General features: G+C 43.2%; 1 protein-coding gene across 1 annotated transcript in view; it reads left to right on the top strand.

Annotated features, from left to right (window-relative positions):
• LOC109945012 (probable manganese-transporting ATPase PDR2) overlaps positions 1-14,569 on the top strand; it is a 140,597-nt gene extending 126,028 nt beyond the window's left edge. Inside the window, exons 6-11 of the mRNA XM_020550787.1 lie at positions 2,849-2,954; positions 3,027-3,077; positions 3,375-3,454; positions 13,203-13,311; positions 14,320-14,448; positions 14,522-14,569. Coding sequence (XP_020406376.1) covers positions 2,849-2,954; positions 3,027-3,077; positions 3,375-3,454; positions 13,203-13,311; positions 14,320-14,448; positions 14,522-14,569 — 523 coding nt within the window. The remainder of the gene's footprint in view (positions 1-2,848; positions 2,955-3,026; positions 3,078-3,374; positions 3,455-13,202; positions 13,312-14,319; positions 14,449-14,521) is intronic.
• Positions 14,570-16,111: the final 1,542 nt, after the last annotated feature.

The following is a 16,111-nucleotide window of genomic DNA, read 5'->3' as shown; positions in this document are numbered from 1 at the left end:
TTTGAGGAGGATGACAAGCTGGACCGTTGTAAGCATTGCGAAGCTTCTAGGTATAAGAAGAGCAATGCGCTTGGTCCGAGACCTGCCGAGAGGAGGCTCATCCGGCCGCATGGAGAATGGTGGGGCTTATTTCTGTTGTGTTAATTTTTTAATGTGAACGTGATTGCACTGGTTTACTTGTGTTATTAATGTTTGTAGGTCATGGGAAGACTTGACTTGGGACGGTACAGGCAGACGTCCCAAGGTGAACGCAGTGTTGGGTATCCTCTGTCGCTTCTACTACCCTAGCATGGTGGAGCTCAATGGCGAGAGGTTCGCGGCTATGTAGTGGGCCGACTGGGGTCTGAAGGACTATGTCCAGCCAGGGGAAAGCAGTAGCGGAGGGGGAAGTTCGCAACAAAGACGAAGGACTTGTCAGGTGGCTGTGTGGGACGAGTTCTGGGTGAGTTTACTTTCGTATATAAGCAATTCACTGAATTAGTGCTTCTCCTTATCTTACTTTAACTTAACATCTCCGTTGATATGTAGGAGAGGTTCCAATTGTCGAAAGAGATCGAGGAGGATCAGGCTCAGTGGGCACAGAGGCACTTTCGGAAGTGCGCTGATAAGGTCATCAAGGATGCCATGTACAATGCTCGCATCGCGGCCGTCAACTACTACTACAAGAAGATAAAGGGGCAGAACATGAGCAAATCGTTAGGGGCCAATGAGATCTACCTCACAGAGGAGCAGTACCTGGAGAGCGTTGTGGATTGGCTTGCGAAGGACATGGAAGCCTGAAGGTGGTTGGCTAAGAGATGGGCGTCGCCCGAGTGGATTGCAGAGTCCCAGAAGCACCGTGCCAACCGTGGCACTGAAGGACCGGGGCACAGGTACAGCGCCGATGGACACCTTGGTACCGCACGCCGCATGGTAAGTATATAAATCAAACTTGTATGTTACATCTATGAAAATTCTATGGTTTAACTCTTCTTTTTCATGCAGGAAGCTGAAAGTGGAGCTGCTCCAAGTTTTATGGAGGTTTACGTCCGTGGTCACCATGGCCCTGATCCGGCGAACCCTGATGTGCTATGCAGCGAGGCGGCAAGGGAGAAAATGGTAAACAAGTTTGTATTTACGAATTAAATTGCATGTTTTGTGTCTAACTCCAACTCTAACTTTCTTTGCAGAATGCATATGGGGAGGAAATGACTCAACGCCATGGGCCTGACTTCGACTGGATGCATTTAGACTTAGATGCCTCGCCGTTGTACAACAGTGGTGGGGGTAGGAAGCATGGCAGGTGAGGTGTTTGTGTTTGATTCGACAATTTCATTAACAAGAACGTGTCCACTTAATGGCTCAACTATGTGTATCATGCAGGTTTGCCTTTGGCACCGGCGTTGTGGAGTATAACAGGACAATAGGTCAAGGGAAGGCATCGTCTTCGGCAGGGAGTTCTCGCTCCTTCAGGTCTTCTCGAGAGGCTCAGTTGGAGGAGGAGACTCGGGCAGCACAGGAGCAGGCTCGAGCAGCGCAGGAGCAGGTTGAACACCTGACGCAGTATATGACTTCTTATTTTCAGGTAACTTTTCTATCTCATCACGTGTCATTGAATTCAAAGTATAATGTTGCGATTCTAACGTTTCATCCATTTGCAGGAAATGACTACTCGACTCGGCCCTGATATGAACTTGCCCGCTTTTCGCCCTCCCTAGGTAACACTATCTGAACACTTTAATTCCATAGCAACTATTTTTTTATTATCAAAAATGGCTCGCAGGCACAAAGATGGGGACAGTGGCTAGGACAAGCTCCAGCGTCGCAGCCACTGTGGATCGGTGTTGGGTGGACGCAGGCACCTCCAGGCACTTGGACGGCTCCACCACCCCAAGGATCGCAGCCAGTCTCGGGATGGGTGCCACCGGTCTCCCAGCCACCGGCGGGCTCTCAGCCATTTCAAGCGTGGATGGCACCGCTACCGACGGGGTGGGTGCCACCACCTCAGGGGTGGCCAGCACAACAGTACCCGTGGATGCATGCACAGCCTCCTCATCACCATGGATCACAGGTGACGTTCCATGTTTAGTTTTATGCAAATAGCGACCAAACATAGCAATGTATAGGTATAGGGATAGCAAAACACAGCCTTATTTGAATGATTGATGAATTGCAGGGTTCAGCGTCACATGCTCAGGGATCGGAGGGTGCTGTCAACGTCCAAGACTTCCTCGTCCATGGTTCTGGAGGCAGTGGCCACCTTCCTGGTGGCGGAGGAGGGAGTGGCCAAAACTCCCACAGCCCGCAGGAGTGAGTAGTGAGTTTGTTTATGGGCTATGTATGGATGTGATTATATGGTATTGAAACTATGTATGTACTATGGACTATGTATGGACTATGGACTATTTATGTACTATGGACTATGTATATGGTATTGCTTGTGAATGTGTTTTGTGAAATCTGTATTGCTTGTGAATCTGTATATGTGATATTGTAGATTATGTGTATTTTGCTGTGAATTAAAAGGTGCAGAAAAATCTGTTTGGGGGGGGGGGGGGTATCATGAATTTTCGTCGGCTTGGTCGGAGGCCGACGAAAATACATGCTGGCCGCCAGCTATTTTCGTGGGCCACCGGGGCCGACAAAAATAAAGCTCTTATTTTCGTCGGCCACTGAGGCCGACGCAAATATTTAGCCGACCATCTATTTTCGTCGGCCTTGGGGAAGCCGACGAAAATAGGTCGTTTTCGTCGGTGCCGATGGAAATAGTTGCATATTTTCGTCGAACTTATTTTCGGTGGCTATTTTCATCGGTTTACGCTTATTTTCGTGGGTTTTTGGCCCATGAAAAATTAGGCGTTTCCTGTAGTGAATTGCCAGTGGAGCTCTCCATAGCAGCCAATACATCTTTAATTGCATTGGCTCGACATGGTATTTTCTACACAAAGCCATTCAGAATACCATTTGCTGGGAAGGTTAGTAAGGTAACCTTATGATTCCCTGTTTCGACTTTCGTTTCAAGCTTTTTAAGAGCTCTCTTTGATCAGGTTGACATATGCTGCTTTGATAAGATAGGGACTCTAACATCAGATGATATGGTAAGCTATATGCTTAGTTTATTTCCTTATCCAACAATAAGAGCTGGATGACAAACCTTGTGTTTCAGGAATTTCAAGGTATTGTTACATCAGAAGGTGATGACTTAATATCTGATGCAAATAAGCTGCCTCTCCGAACTCAAGAAGTGCTTTCTAGTTGACATGCATTGGTATTTGTTGACAACAAGCTGGTATGTGTTTTGAAATTATCTAATGACTAAATGCCTTTTAGAAGGTCTGAAGTATAACCTAGTAATAATCTTGAAAAGTTTGATGGTACCTTTCATGTTAATAAAGGTTGGTGATCCCCTAGAAAAGGCTGCTATAAAGGGCTTAGACTGGATCTACACATCTGATGAGAAGGCCATGTCCAAAAAGTAAGTTGTTATATGTATTAACCTGCATAAATGTGTAAGCAAGTGAGCTTATGATCGAGTGAACCTGATGAAATCATAAAATTCAATTTTATTGTTGTCACCAGGAAATAATATCTCAGGTGGTTATTGATAGTCGCCTAGAGGGGGGTGAATAGGGCGAAACTGAAATAATATCTCAGGTGGTTAGCGTTAGAAATATAATCGAGTCCGCGAGAGAGGGGCAAAACAAATCACAAGCAAATAAGAAGTGTGACACGTGGATTTGTTTTACCGAGGTTCGGTTCTCGCAAACCTACTCCCCGTTGAGGAGGCCACAAAGGTCGGGTCTCTTTCAACCCTTCCCTCTCTCAAACGGTCCCTCGGACCGAGTGAGCTTTCTCTTCTCAATCACTTGGAACACAAAGTTCCTACAAGGATCACCACAAGATTGGTGTCTCTTACCTCAATTACAAGTGAGTTTGATCGCAATGAAAGAATCAAGAAAGCACGATTGAAAAAGGCCAAGCGACAAGAGCGGCAAATAACACACGGATCACTTTCTCTCTCAAGTCACTAATCACTAATGATCTCTTTTCTCAATGGTGAAACTTGGAGAGATGGAGGCTTTGAATGTGTCTTGGAATGGATTGCTAGCTCTTGTATTGAATGTTGAAGGTTGGAATGCTTGGTTGTAGTGAATGGAGGTGGTTGGGGTTGTATTTATAGCCACCAACCACTTCCTAGCCGTTACTCCATTCTGCTGAGCGCGGACGGTCCGCCCCTGTAGATCAACGGCTGAAAATGCAACGATCAGCAGTAACGGCTATATCACCGGCTATATTGATGTCAGACAGACCCAGTCGCGGACGGTTCGGTCGTGCACCCCGGACGGTCCGCGAGGCCGCTATAATTCATTCTTCCGAACCCGTCACCTTCGGGTTTTTCGGATCCTTGCCTACCGGACTGTCCGCGCATGAGGCCGGACGGTCCGAGCGAGGTCCCAGACGGTCCGTGCTTATCCTCCGGACGGTCCATAGTGCAGACTCGGATTTTTGCATTGGTTCTGTCCGAGGGTCATCCTTGTGTCGCGGACGGTCCGCCGCAAGGGCCCGGACGGTCCGCGCTTGGCCTGATTTTCCAAAAAGCTTCTCCTGTCCGGAATAATCTACGGTATTTCGGACAGTCGATTTAGTATAGTTGTAGATGAACCTTTGACACCTGTAGAACATATAATCTAGAGCAAACTAGTTAGTCCAATTATTTGTGTTGGGCAATTCAACCACCAAAATCAATTAGGAAGTAGGTGTAAGCCTAATTCCCTTTCAATCTCCCCCTTTTTGGTGATTGATGCCAACACAAACCAAAGCAAATATAAAAGTGCATAATTTGAACTAGTTTGCATAATGTAAGTGCAAAGGTTGCTTGGAGTTGAGCCAATAAGAATTCTTGCATGGATTGTTTCTTTATTTTTAATATTTTGGACCACGCTTGCACCACATGTCTTGATTTTGCAAACTGTTTTGTAAATTCTTTTCAAAGTTCTTTTGCAAATAGTCAAAGGTAAATGAGTAATAATTTGTAAAGCATTTTCAAGATTTGAAATTTTCTCCCCCTGTTTCAAATGCTTTTCTTTTGACTTAAATAAAACTCCCCCTAAATGAGATCCTCCTCTTAGTGTTCAAGAGGGTTTTGATATATCATTTTTGAAATACTACTTACTCCCTCTTTTGAATACAATAAGGTACCAATTTGAAATTTACCAATTGAAAATCTCCAATTTTAAAATTAGTGGTGGTGCGGTCCTTTTGCTTTGGGCTCATACTCTCTCCCCCTTTGGCATGAATCGCCAAAAACGGAATCATTAGAGCCCTTGAAGTACTATCTTCTCCTTTGGTCATAAATAAATGAGTTAAGATTGTACCAAAGACGAAGTCCTTTTGTTCTCTCCCCCAAAGATGGAGAGTGACATGGAGTGATGGCGAAGGATGAGTTACGGAGTGGAAGCCTTTGTCTTCGCCGAAGACTCCAATTCCCTTTCAATACACCTATGACTTGGTTTGAAATAGACTTGAAAACATATTAGTCATAGCATATGAAAGAGACATGATCAAAGGTATATAAATGAGCGATGTGTGCAAATTAGCAAAAGAAATTGCGCGAATCAAGAATATTGAGCTCATGCCTAAGTTTGTTAAAAGTTTGTTCATCAAGAGGCTTGGTAAAGATAACGGCTAATTGATCTTTAGTGTTAATGTAAGAGATCTCGATATCTCCCTTTTGTTGGTGATCCCTTAAAAAGTGATACCGAATGGCTATGTGTTTAGTGCGGCTATGCTCGACGGGATTATCCTCCATTTTGATTGCACTCTCATTATCACATAGCAAAGGGACTTTGGTTAATTTGTAACCGTAGTCCCGCAGGGTTTGCCTCATCCAAAGCAATTGCGCGTAACAATGACCTGCGACAATGTACTCAGCTTCGGCGGTGGAAAGAGCGACCGAATTTTGCTTCTTTGAAGCCCAAGACACCAAGGATCTTCCCAAGAACTGGCAAGTCCCCGATGTGCTCTTCCTATTGATTTTGCACCCCGCCCAATCGGCATCCGAATAACCAATCAAATCAAATGTGGATCCCTTAGGATACCAAAGCCCAAACTTAGGAGTATAAGCCAAATATCTCAAGATTCGTTTCACGGCCGTAAGGTGAGCTTCCTTAGGGTCGGCTTGGAATCTTGCACACATGCATACGGAAAGCATAATATCCGGTCGAGATGCACATAAATATAGCAAAGAACCAATCATCGACCGGTATATCTTTTGATCCACGAACTTACCTCCCGTGTCGAGGTCGAGATGCCCATTAGTTCCCATGGGTGTCTTGATGGGCTTGGCATCCTTCATTCCAAACTTGTTTAGAATGTCTTGAGTATACTTCGTTTGGCTAATGAAGGTGCCCTCTTGGAGTTGCTTCACTTGAAATCCCAAGAAATACTTCAACTCCCCCATCATAGACATCTCGAACTTTTGTGTCATGATCCTACTAAACTCTTCACATGTAGACTCGTTAGTAGACCCAAATATAATATCATCAACATAAATTTGGCATACAAACAAGTCATTTTCAAGAGTTTTAGTAAAGAGTGTAGGATCGGCCTTTCCGACTTTGAAGCCATTAGCAATAAGGAAATCTCTAAGGCATTCATACCATGCTCTCGGGGCTTGCTTGAGCCCGTAAAGCGCCTTAGAGAGCCTATAGACATGGTTAGGGTACTTACTATCTTCAAAACTGGGAGGTTGCTCAACATAGACCTCTTCCTTGATTGGTCCGTTGAGGAAGGCACTTTTCACGTCCATTTGATAAAGCTTAAAGCCATGGTAAGTAGCATAGGCCAATAATATGCGAATTGACTCAAGCCTAGCTACGGGTGCATAGGTTTCACCGAAATCCAAACCTTCGACTTGGGAGTATCCCTTGGCCACATGTCGAGCTTTGTTCCTTGTCACCACACCATGCTCATCTTGCTTGTTGCGGAAGACCCATTTGGTTCCTACAACATTTTGATTAGGACGTGGAACTAAATGCCATACCTCATTCCTAGTGAAGTTGTTGAGCTCCTCTTGCATAGCCACCACCCAATCCGAATCTTGTAGTGCTTCCTCTACCCTGTGTGGCTCAATAGAGAAAACAAAAGAGTAATGCTCACAAAAATGTGCAACACGAGATCTAGTAGTTACCCCCTTATGAATGTCGCCGAGGATGGTGTCGACGGGGTGATCTCGTTGGATTGCTTGGTGGACTCTTGGGTGTGGCGGCCTTTGCTCTTCATCCTCCTTGTCTTGATCATTTGCATCTCCCCCTTGATCTATGCCGTCATCTTGAGGTGGCTCATTTGATTGATCTTCTTCTTCATCAACTTGAGCCTGTTCCTCATTTTGAGTTGGTGGAGATGCTTGCAAGGAGGAGGACGGTTGATCTTGTGCTTTTGGAGGCTCTTCGGATTCCTTAGGACACACATCCCCAATGGACATGTTCCTTAGAGCGATGCACGGAGCCCGTTCTTCACCTATCTCATCAAGATCAACTTGCTCTACTTGAGAGCCGTTAGTCTCATCAAACACAACGTCACAAGAAACTTCAACTTGTCCAGTGGACTTGTTAAAGACTCTATATGCCCTTGTGTTTGAGTCATATCCTAGTAAAAAGCCTTCTACAGTCTTAGGAGCAAATTTAGATTTTCTACCTCTTTTAACAAGAATAAAGCATTTGCTACCAAAGACTCTAAAATATGAAATGTTGGGCTTTTTACCGATTAGGAGTTCATATGATGTCTTCTTGAGGATTCGGTGAAGATATAACCGGTTGATGGCGTAGCAAGCGGTGTTGACCGCCTCGGCCCAAAACCGATCCGAAGTCTTGTACTCATCAAGCATGGTTCTTGCCATGTCCAATAGAGTTCGATTCTTCCTCTCCACTACACCATTTTGTTGCGGCGTGTAGGGAGAAGAGAACTCATGCTTGATGCCCTCCTCCTCAAGGAAGCCTTCAATTTGAGAATTCTTAAACTCTGTCCCGTTATCGCTTCTAATTTTCTTGATCCTTAAGCCGAACTCATTTTGAGCCCGTCTCAAGAATCCCTTTAAGGTCTCTTGGGTTTGAGATTTTTCCTGTAAAAAGAATACCCAAGTGAAGCGAGAATAATCATCCACAATAACTAGACAGTACTTACTCCCGCCGATGCTTATGTAAGCAATCAGGCCGAATAGATCCATGTGTAGGAGCTCTAGTGGCCTGTCGGTCGTCATGATGTTCTTGTGTGGATGATGGGCTCCAACTTGCTTTCCTGCCTGACATGCGCTACAAATCCTGTCTTTCTCAAAATGAACATTTGTTAGCCCTAAAATGTGTTCTCCCTTTAGAAGCTTATGAACATTCTTCATTCCAACATGGGCTAGTCGGCGGTGCCAGAGCCAACCCATGTTAGTCTTAGCAATTAAGCATGTGTCGAGTTCAGCTCTATCAAAATCTACTAAGTATAGCTGACCCTCTAACACACCCTTAAATGCTATTGAATCATCACTTCTTCTAAAGACAGTGACACCTACATCAGTAAAGAGACAGTTGTAGCCCATTTTGCATAATTGAGATACGGAAAGCAAATTGTAGTCTAATGAATCTACAAGAAAAACATTGGAAATAGAATGGTCAGGAGATATAGCAATTTTACCAAGACCTTTGACCAAACCTTGATTTCCATCCCCGAATGTAATAGCTCGTTGGGGGTCTTGGTTTTTCTCATAGGAGGAGAACATCTTCTTTTCCCCTGTCATGTGGTTTGTGCACCCGCTGTCGATAATCCAACTTGAGCCCCCGGATGCATAAACCTACAAAACAAGTTTAGTTCTTGACTTTAGGTACCCAAATGGTTTTGGGTCCTTTGGCATTAGACACAAGAACTTTGGGTACCCAAACACAAGTCTTTGACCCCTTGTGCTTGCCCCCAACATATTTGGCAACTACTTTGCCGGATTTGTTAGTTAAAACATATGATGCATCAAAAGTTTTGAATGGAATGTCATGATCATTTGATGCATTAGAAACTCTCTTCTTAGGCAACTTAGCACGGTTTGGTTGCCTAGAACTAGATGTCTCACCCTTATACATAAAAGCATGGTTAGGGCCAGAGTGAGACTTCCTAGAATGAATTCTCCTAATTTTGTTCTCGGGATAACCGGTAGGATACAAAATGTAACCCTCGTTATCATGAGGCATGGGAGCCTTGCCCTTTACAAAATTAGACAATCTTTTAGGAGGGGCACTAAGTTTGACATTGTCTCCCCTTTGGAAGCCAATGCCATCCTTGATGCCAGGGCGTCTCCCATTATAGAGCATACTTCTAGCAAATTTAAATTTTTCATTCTCCAAGTTATGCTCGGCAATTTTAGCATCTAATTTAGCTATATGATCATTTTGTTGTTTAATTAAATTCATGTGACCATGAATAGCATCAACATTAATATCTCTACATCTAGTACAAATAGTGACATGCTCAATAGTAGATGTGGATGGTTTGCAAGAATTAAGTTCAACAATCTTAGCACGCAAGATATCATTATTATCTTTAAGATTGGAAATTGTAACATTGCAAACATCTAGTTCTTTAGCCTTAGCAATTAAATTTTCATTTTCTACTCTAAGGCTAGCAAGAGAAATGTTCAATTCTTCAATCCTAGCAAGCAAATCATCATTATTATCTCTAGGATTGGGAATTGAAATATTACAAACATGTGAATCAACCTTAGCATTTAAACTAGCATTTTCATTTCTAAGGTTGTCAATCATCTCACGGCAAGTGCTTAGCTCACTAGATAGTTTTTGACATTTTTCTACTTCTAGAGCATAAGCATTTTTAACCTTAACATGTTTCTTGTTTTCTTTAATTAGAAAATCCTCTTGGGAATCCAAAAGGTCATCTTTTTCATGAATAGCACTAATCAATTCATTTAATTTTTCTTTTTGCTCCATGTTAAGATTGGCAAAGAGAATACGCAAATTATCCTCCTCATCACTAGCATTATTATCACTAGAAGACTCATATTTAGTGGAGGAGTTAGATTTAACCTTCTTTCGTTTGCCGTCCTTAGCCATGAGGCACTTGTGGCCGACGTTGGGGAAGAGGAGTCCCTTGGTGACGGCGATGTTGGCGGCGTCCTCGTCGTCGGAGGAGTCGCTTGAGCTTTCGTCGGAGTCCCACTCCCGACAAACATGGGCATCACCGCCTTTCCTTTTGTAGTACCTCTTCTTCTCCTTTCTTCTCCCCTTCTTGTCGTCGCCCCTGTCACTATCACTTGATAATGGACATTTAGCTATAAAGTGACCGGGCTTACCACACTTGTAGCAAACCTTTTTGGAGCGGGACTTGTAGTCTTTCCCTCTCCTTTGCTTGAGGATTTGGCGGAAGCTCTTGATGACGAGCGCCATTTCCTCATTGTCGAGCTTGGAGGCGTCTATTGGTTGTCGACTTGGTGTAGAATCTTCCTTCTTTTCCTCCGTCGCCTTGAATGCGACGGGTTGAGCTTCAGATGTGGAGGGATCATCAAGCTCGTTGATCTTCCTCGAGCCTTCGATCATGCACTCAAAACTTACAAAATTCCCGATAACTTCCTCGGGGGTCATTTTAGTATATCTAGGATTACCACGAATTAATTGAACTTGAGTGGGGTTAAGGAAAATGAGAGATCTTAGAATAACCTTAACCACTTCGTGGTCGTCCCACTTCTTGCTCCCGAGGTTGCGCACTTGATTCACCAAGGTCTTGAGCCGGTTGTACATGTGTTGTGGCTCCTCCCCTTTGCGAAGCCGGAACCGACCAAGCTCCCCCTCGATCGTTTCCCGCTTGGTGATCTTTGTGAGCTCATCTCCCTCGTGCGCGGTTTTGAGCACATCCCAAACCTCCTTGGCGCTCTTCAACCCTTGAACTTTGTTATACTCCTCTCTACTTAAAGAGGCGAGGAGTATTGTTGTTGCTTGAGAGTTGAAGTGCTCGATTTGGGCCACCTCATCCTCATCATAGTCTTCATCCCCTACGGACGGTACCTGTGCACCAAACTCAACAACATCCCATATACTTTTGTGGAGCGAGGTTAGATGAAATCGCATTAAATCACTCCACCTAGCGTAATCTTCACCATCAAAAGTTGGTGGTTTGCCTAAAGGGACGGAAAGTAAAGGTGTATGTTTAGAAATACGAGGGTAGCGTAGGGGGATCTTACTATACTTCTTGCGCTCTTGGCGCTTAGAAGTGACGGATGCCGCGTCGGAGCCGGAGGTGGATGTTGATGAAGTGTCGGTCTCGTAATAGACCACTTTCCTCATCCTCTTGTGCTTGTCCCCACTCCGATGCGGCTTGTGAGAAGAAGATTTCTCCTTCTTCTCTTTGTGGTGAGAAGAAGATTTCTTCTCCTTCCCTTTGTTGGAGGAGCTCTTCTTCTTCTCCTTCCTCTTGGTGCGGGACTCTTCCGATGAAGTGCTCCCATGGCTTGTAGTGGGCTTTTCGCCGGTCTCCATCTCCTTCTTGGCGTGATCTCCCGACATCACTTCGAGTGGTTAGGCTCTTAATGAAGCACCGGGCTTTGATACCAATTGATAGTCGCCTAGAGGGGGGGTGAATAGGGCGAAACTGAAATTTACAAATATAAACACAACTACAAGCCGGGTTAGCGTTAGAAATATAATCGAGTCCGCGAGAGAGGGGCAAAACAAATCACAAGCAAATAAGAAGTGTGACACGTGGATTTGTTTTACCGAGGTTCGGTTCTCGCAAACCTACTCCCCGTTGAGGAGGCCACAAAGGCCGGGTCTCTTTCAACCCTTCCCTCTCTCAAACGGTCCCTCGGACCGAGTGAGCTTTCTCTTCTCAATCACTTGGAACACAAAGTTCCTACAAGGATCACCACAAGATTGGTGTCTCTTGCCTCAATTACAAGTGAGTTTGATCGCAATGAAAGAATCAAGAAAGCACGATTGAAAAAGGCCAAGCGACAAGAGCGACAAATAACACACGGATCACTTTCTCTCTCAAGTCACTAATCACTAATGATCTCTTTTCTCAATGGTGAAACTTGGAGAGATGGAGGCTTTGAATGTGTCTTGGAATGGATTGCTAGCTCTTGTATTGAATGTTGAAGGTTGGAATGCTTGGTTGTAGTGAATGGAGGTGGTTGGGGTTGTATTTATAGCCACCAACCACTTCCTAGCCGTTACTCCATTCTGCTGAGCGCGGACGGTCCGCCCGCCAGGTCCGGACGGTCCGCCCCTGTAGATCAACGGCTGAAAATGCAATGGTCAGCAGTAACGGCTATATCAACGGCTATATTTCATTTAATGCGTCGTCAGATGTCAGACAGACCCAGTCGCGGACGGTCCGGTCGTGCACCCCGGACGGTCCGCGAGGCCGCTATAATTCATTCTTCCGAACCCGTCACCTTCGGGTTTTTCGGATCCTTGCCTACCGGACTGTCCGCGCCTGAGGCCGGACGGTCCGAGCGAGGTCCCAGACGGTCCGCGCTTATCCTCCGGACGGTCCATAGTGCAGACTCGGATTTTTGCATTGGTTCTGTCCGAGGGTCATCCTTGTGTCGCGGACGGTCCGCCGCAAGGGCCCGGACAGTCCGCGCTTGGCCTGTTTTTCCAAAAAGCTTCTCCTGTCCGGAATAATCTACGGTATTCCGGACAGTCGATTTAGTATAGTTGTAGATGAACCTTTGACACCTGTAGAACATATAATCTAGAGCAAACTAGTTAGTCCAATTATTTGTGTTGGGCAATTCAACCACCAAAATCAATTAGGAAGTAGGTGTAAGCCTAATTCCCTTTCAGTTATTAGTTATTACTGTGCGAAAGGACATCTAGCTGAGTTGGTTAGGTGGTATGAGTAGCAGTCCTCAAGTCCTGAGTTAGTCCTGAGTTTGACTCCCTGTGGAAGAGAACTTTAGGCTGTTAAATAATCCCTCGTCTATCCCACGCCAAAGCACAAGTCTTAAGTCCTGGTCCCGGTCGTGGTTGTTCTCACATGGGCTACGACACCATTGTATATGGGTGGGGCAGGGGTTCAGGTTTTTTCGACCTATGTGAGAAGGTCTTCTTAATATAATGCTTGGAGGCTGTCTTAACCCGTAGGACGAGTTTTTTTATTAGTTATTACTGCTTTTCTTGTTCCACTGCGAGCTGTATTAAATTGTATGTGCTAATTCATGTTTTCTCTCACCACAGGCCTGGTGGTCAACCTGTTCAAATTGTGCACAGATACCATTTTGCTTCTCACTTGAAGAGAATGTCTATTATCGTCTGTATTCAGCAGAAATTTTATGCTTTCATTAAGGTAAGAATTCTGAGAGATCCAATGATGAAACTTTGGTGTCATGGGTTTACACAAGTTGTTACCCCGTTTTTTGTTAATATAGTGTTCCTATTTGGGGTAGTTCAGAAACAGACGCTTTTGGCCTTGGATGTAAATGTGATCGTAGTTGTAACATAATGAAACATAGTAATTTCTCTTGTTCCAAGATATTTGTACTTTGGAGGAACCAAAATGAACTACATAGGGTTTTCATACATTGAATATTTACCGTTTGAGGTCTGGAGCAAATTACAAGACAGTTTTCTGTAGTCTATACTATTGCTCCAGAAATAGGAAAAAAATTCACCAGATTTATATTGAGAGAAGATATCTCTTCCATGCTCCCTTACATTCTGCCACACGATCTCTATTTGTTTAAAGTTGAAAGTTGAGTTCATCTTGGTCATCTGCCAGTTTGAGCAAATCTTTGAAAAGTTTTATCTCAAATTTTCTGGTTACTATTATTATTATTTTTGGTATACTTATTATCTTTATTTGCCGGTATATAAACTCAATTTGTTCAATGAAATTACCATGAGAGTTCCATTTTCTTTTTCTGCTAACTAAAGGAAATCATTTTCTAGAATTTTCCCAAAACAGCAATGTCGAGTCTTCAGGAAAAAAATGCAATAACATAGGGACCTCAGTGAGCTAATGATGCAACCAATGTTCCATTTGAAACTATGGTTGGATCAGTCTACATTAGAGTAGCTATTATTCAGTAATGTGCAGTATCTTTCTTTCTACCACAGTTAAAAGGGTGAATATGGCAGCTGGCAAAAAAAATAAAATCATAATATCTGTTGAGTTTTGTAATTTGGATAACAAGAAAGCATGGTTTTCCCCAGCCCATAAGAACTTGTGAGTCAAATTGCTTCTCTGTTTGGTGGTCCTGTGAGATTACTTTTAATTGTTTTTTCCAAGATCTTGTTTAATTTGATCTTTTCTTTTCTAGATATATCCATGTGTCTTATACTTTGTGATCTTCAGGGTGCACCAGAGACCATCCAAGAGAAATTAGTTGATTTACCTGCTGCATATGTGGAGACATATAAGAAATACACACGACAAGGTTCTCGGGTCTTGGCTCTTGCATATAAATTGCTTCCTGAGATGCCTGTAAGTTTCTGTTGATATTAATCATGTTTGCCTATAGCCATTCTTATCTAGTATTCTGTTATTCTTTTGTCAGTGTACTTCCATAAAAGCCCTTTGCCAAAACAAAGCAAAAAACTTCTAGATTCTTTGATGTAAAGGGACTATACAAATTCTAACTGTCCATCATTGTGGTTGTGAAGATAATAGCTTTCAAAAGATAATAGCTTTCACTTTAAGATATGTATTGATTTTAAACACTGATGTGAATGAGTTCGACAAATTTGTAGCAACTAGCACAGGCCCAAGGGATACACGTCCCAGTGCCCCCCACCTCCTGTTCATTATCCTTGGTCTTCACCTCCACCTATACCTACATCTCCATCTATCGAACATCAGGTATGCAAATTCATCCTCATTTACTTGTTGTTAGTTATATTATGATGTAACTCAGCAAATGGCATGTGTACATGTATATTAGACCCCTCCAGCTACCTTGCCGACGCATGAACAAGAAGACGGGTTAGACTTTGTCGAAACCCTCTTCACAAGTGGAGGTATCGACCATCACTCGTCACGATAACCCGATGGTGATCGGCGACCGTGAGCTTCCATGTTATTGCGTTCTGATACTTGAGACTTTTATTATGACTATGTATGAGATATTGTCTCTTATTAGTACTGGATGATGAGATGTGTCTTATTATGACTATGGATGAGACTTTTGTGATATAATTGATGAGACTATGGATGAGACTTTTGTGATGTAATTGATGAGACTATGGATTTAAATATTGTTATGTGATTGTGTGTGAGATGTTTTATGTGACAATATGTTGTGCTATATAGCTGTTGATATATTTATTATGTTGTGGAATGTGGTGTAAAATAAAAATAAACAGCATTTGTAATGCTGGTCAAATTAACTTCTTAGAGGCTTATTAAGTCGTAGGAAGTTAGTCAGCTAACTTCCTAGGGGCTACGGTCAGCCGTAGAAAGTTAGTCAACTGACGGCGCTAACGGTGTGAAGTTTCTAACTTCCGAGAGGATTTTTTGGCTGTAGAAAGTTAGCTAACTTCCTATAGGGCTCTAGGAAGTTAAGCTAACTTCCGACAAAAAAATTCCGAGAGCCAAACTTCCGACGGGATGGCTTAACTTCCGAGAGTTTAGCTAACTTCCTAGAGTTTAGGCCTAACTTCCTAATGTTTAGGCTCTAGGAAGTTTACTATTTTGGTGTAGTGATATTAATATAATATTCTGATCTTATAGTAATAATTTGACTAAAAGATAATCTATGATCAAGTAATAACTTAGATTAAAGTTGAACGAAGATAGTTATATATTTTCTCACATAACTTATGTTAACAAAATATAGTTTTATTATTTAAACACATAAAACTTTGGAAAAGCATAAGTCATTAACCGTAACTCTGAATTTAGTGGTTTTCGAACCTAGGTTCTCGTTACAACACGTAGAACATTATTATGTTGTTTGTTTTTATGTTTGGTGTGATGTTAATTTTGCCTGTACCATGTTTGTTTGTATTGCTACGACTAGCAGCGAGGTTACGAGTCACTTGAAGACCAAGTTAGTACCTGGGAATCTCGAGTCTAAGGCATGTTGTTCCCTTGATCACTTTTCTCCTTACCTAATAATGTTCCTATTAATCACTGTGACATGCTCAGG

Source organism: Zea mays, chromosome 3 (genome assembly GCF_902167145.1).
Source record: "Zea mays cultivar B73 chromosome 3, Zm-B73-REFERENCE-NAM-5.0, whole genome shotgun sequence".
NCBI classification, from domain to species: domain Eukaryota; kingdom Viridiplantae; phylum Streptophyta; class Magnoliopsida; order Poales; family Poaceae; genus Zea; species Zea mays.
The sequence above is the reverse complement of the archived record's forward strand: the minus strand, read 5'-3'. Positions and strand labels throughout refer to the sequence as shown.